Source organism: Asparagus officinalis, chromosome 8, assembly GCF_001876935.1.
Source record: "Asparagus officinalis chromosome 8, Aspof.V1, whole genome shotgun sequence".
Lineage (NCBI taxonomy): Eukaryota > Viridiplantae > Streptophyta > Magnoliopsida > Asparagales > Asparagaceae > Asparagus > Asparagus officinalis.
In genome coordinates this window covers 85,681,340-85,685,557 of record NC_033801.1, presented here as the reverse complement: position 1 = coordinate 85,685,557, position 4,218 = coordinate 85,681,340, and the positions used below count along the sequence as shown (strand labels likewise).

The 4,218-nt window shown below is 33.2% G+C and overlaps 1 protein-coding gene across 2 annotated transcripts; it reads left to right on the top strand.

Moving 5' to 3' along the window:
* Nucleotides 594–3,884, top strand: LOC109820562 (protein FAR1-RELATED SEQUENCE 9-like). 2 transcript variants are annotated; one of them, XM_020386720.1, is made up of 4 exons: nt 594–748; nt 1,622–1,777; nt 3,470–3,576; nt 3,662–3,884. In XM_020386720.1, exons 2-4 carry the CDS (start codon nt 1,630–1,632, stop codon nt 3,761–3,763), a joined length of 357 nt encoding a protein of 118 aa, XP_020242309.1. In that variant the 5' UTR covers nt 594–748; nt 1,622–1,629; the 3' UTR covers nt 3,764–3,884. The 2 variants fall into 2 exon arrangements, with proteins under 2 accessions (XP_020242309.1, XP_020242308.1); XM_020386719.1 differs by having other exon boundaries at nt 1,622–3,576.

Below are 4,218 nucleotides of genomic sequence, written 5' to 3'. Positions count from 1 at the left end.
TATATAGTAATTATATATATATGTTAGATTATACAATATATATATATATATATACATATACATATATATATATAATATAATATACATATATACATATATATATATATATATATATAATATATATATATATATATATATATATATATTATTATATAATTATATATATACATATATAGCATACATACATATACAACATACATATATATAGTATTACATATATATACATATACAGTTATGCTTGCTGTATACATATATGTTATGTATATATAGATATATATATATATATATTATATATATATATTAATATATTATATATAATATATATATATATATATATATAGAGAGAGAGAGAGAAACTCTTGTCAACTTAAGTGGACAAGAGGTGTTGTCCACCAACATTTTTAACCGTTAGATTAGATTTTAATATCAGGATTTTGATTAGATGACGTGGCACGAATTAATTGCTAAGAGGGGTATTTTCGTCTAAAAATTAGGAAATCTCTCTTATAATTGGAAATCATCACCGCCCCCTTAATTGATTTTGCAGCCTAAAAAAAAGGAAATCATCACCGCCTCCTGCTTCAGACCTCCGCCCGCCCAGGCTACGAAATCATCACTGCGCTCTTTCAATATCCCCCAACAATCCCTCTCGTCGTCCATGCGCTTCAGACCTCCGCCCGCCCAGGTTAGGAAATCAGCCCTTCGCCTCCAAAGTCGGAGTGTTCTCTTGCTCAACGAAGGTTTAGAAGTAAGTTGCCATTGAGTCTGACATGAGTTTGCACTTTTCTCATATCTGCCATTCTTTTTTTTAATCATCAATACATTTCTTATTCTTCTATTACTAAGTCAGTTTCTCAGTTTATTTTTGATGCATCTATGTCGTTGCTGAAAGAATATTTTGATAGCTTGAATAAGTCAGTTTCTCAGTTTATTTTTGATGCATCTATGTCGTTGCTGAAAGAATATTTTGATAGCTTGAACGCATAGTGATAATCCTGTGATTGGTTTCTTTCTAATGTTTTTCTTGTGGTCGAGTTGTTCTACGATCAAGCCCCAGATTCAAAGAATGGCAAATTCAAAGCTTTGAGATGATTTCCTCCCAGTATTTTGCCAAATTCAAAGCTTTATTAATTTGATTGAGATGTTAACCTTGACGAAGCTGACTGGTGATGATTGAGATGTTATTTTTCAATGATTTCCGACGGCCAACTAAGAAGACTTGTTAGATTATTTTAGGACTTACACTATTTATTTAGCCTCATTAGCATTATTTTTGTAATGAACAGTTACGTTAGATTATTTTAGGACTTACACTATTTATTTAGCCTCATTAGCATTATTTTTGTAATGAACAGTTACCAGTTTCTATTTTAATTTCTCTAGGCTCTTGGATCTTTTTGATTTATTCATAAATATATCTTATTAACCAGTCTTCTTAGTTTGTTAGTTATTCATAAATATATCTTATTAACCAGTCTTCTTAGTTTGTTAGTAAATATGAAATATAGATTTCCCCTTCCACTTGTTATTTTTATTTTATCATCTGTGAGCTCAATTTACCCTATATTAAAATTTTCTCCATCTATGAAGCAATCTAATAATCTTTCTATTATGGTTACAGGTTGTCTCATGACAAGATTAGGGGAATATGTAGACAGAGATCTTTTTTGTGCAAATGAAGAAATAGAAAAGACGACGCAACATAGTCAGCCACATGAAGATGAACTTTTAGAAGACAACTTGAGTCACATACCATGTATTGATGAACCGAAGATAGGTATGATGTTCAAAAGTTTGGAGGAAGCAATGAAATATTATAGTGCTTATGCATTATTCATTGGGTTTGGGTTTAGAAAAGGATCTAATTATTTGTCTAAGAGAAAAAATGCCATCACAATGCAAGTATTTACTTGCTCTCATGAGGGTTTTTCTAAAAGCAAAAGGAATGAGCCATTACTTAGGGATAACACATTCGAGAAAAGTCCATCGAAGGAGATATCTAGCATTCAAACTGGTTGCAAAGCAAGTATGCGTGTGAAATTAGATGATGAAGAAAATTGGATCATATCATCCTTTGAGAAGAAGCACAACCATGAATTAGTACCGAGCCCCTCAAAATCTCGTTTCTATCGGTGTCGGCGAAAGATTGGAGATGAAGAAGTCGACCTTATACAAACCATGCGTGAGCAAAATATTTCAACAAAGCATATTAGGGACTTTATTGCATTTCAACGTGGAGGGGTTCGTAATTTATCATTCACAAGGAGGGACCTAAGCAACTTTGCAACACGCCAAAGAATGTCTCTTTTTGATAGTGATATCTCAATGACTCTAAGTCACTTTCAACAACTACAAGCTGAGAATCCCATGTTCTTTTATGCAATCCAGATTGATAGTAATAATTGTGCAAAAAATATGTTTTGGGTTGACGGGAGATCAAGGATGGCCTACCAGCATTTTGGAGATGTGGTCACTTTTGATACCACATATTGTACAAACAAGTACAGTATGCCACTTGCACCATTCATCGGGGTAAACCACCATTCTCAAACTATATTATTTGGTTGTGCTTTGATTAGAGACGAGACCGCGGAATCCTTCATGTAATCATACTTTAGAAATATATTTTGTGCTTTCATGTCTACAACGCAAAGAAGCGAGAGTTTCAATGCACTTCTCAAAGGTAGAGTCAATAACCATACAACAATTTATGAGTTTGTCATGCAATATGAAAAGGCTTTAGAAGATCGATATGACGTAGAAGAGGAAGAGGATTTTCGCTCTCTGCAATACAAGCCAAGTTCATGGTCTCCAAGCCCAATAGAGAGGCATGCACAAAAAATTTATACTAGAGCAATGTTTAGGGTATTCAAGGATCAACTAAAAGAGATATTTTCATATTCTCTGAATGAAATGGAGCCTAAACCATTATACAAACTAGTGCAAGTCCCAAACTCCGACAAACCAATTGCTAGAAGAAGAACTTATATTGTTAACTTCCAAGCCCCTACGACAGTATCTTGCAATTGTAAAATGTTCGAATTTAGTGGAATGGTGTGCTCGCATGTGGTTAAGGTCCTTTTGCATCTTGATATCTTGGAAATACCCTCTGAATATATTTTAAAGAGATGGACAAAGTCAGCTAAGGAAGAAAGTTTTGATACGCACCAATGTCTTAGCATTGAATCGTCAAATTCCTCCACAAAGACTCTAATGTTTAATAGTTTGTCTCGAAAAATAATGAAATTGGTCGTAGAAGGTTCCACATCTATTGAGTTGTATAATTTGGCAAATAAAAAAATAGATCAAGTTATGGGAGAATTAGTAGCGACAAAAAAGCACTTATTAGAGAATAAATCGGGGCATGACGACATGACACAAATCCAAGGTTCTGCATGTTCTCAAACACAAGAAAATATTATTGATAATAATTGTATCGTGAGAGCTCCTCCTATTTCAAATTGCAAAGGAAAAAGAAAGATGCAACGTTTCAAGCCTCCTTCAGAGTTGAAAGCTAAGAAGCAAAGGACTTGTGGGAAATGTCAGGGGAAAGGCCACAATAGTCGAACTTGCAAGGTAAAATTACTTTTTTTATTATCAAATGTGAAACAATGTTCCTATGCAAAGTACGATTTTTCTAATTTTTTTGAGATTTGTGCAGGCCCAAACAACAAGTCATGTAGGAAGCATCAATGAGGAAGAAGAGGAAGATCCGGAAGACCAAGAAGAAGAGGATGAAGATGTTGAAGAATATTGCTACTAATAACCTATTCTAATCTTTTTTTTTGTTTGTTAATGTTCTTTCGAAGCTCTCTAGATATGTGAAGTTACTTTATGGCCTTAAAAGATTTTTATGTTTGTTATTTTATTTTCTAGCATTTTGTTGTGGAAGACCTTGTTTTATATGATTAATATCATTCAGTAACGCTCGCGATTGGGATGCGTGCATTTCAAATTCTTAGTTGTGTATTAGTTGATACTATGTCCATCTGCATATACTCTCCATATGATGTACTTGTCCCAAACTTTTTATGGAAAAATTGCCTAGAAATCTGCATCTCCTTTATGTTTATTCTGATAAAGTCATTTTCTTCTATCTTACTTCTGTTCATACTTCAGAGCACTTGTTAAATAATATTGCGTGCCTTGATATAATTTCTCTTGATGTTTAGCAATGCATCCATATTCTCTTATTATATTACACAATGTACAATATGT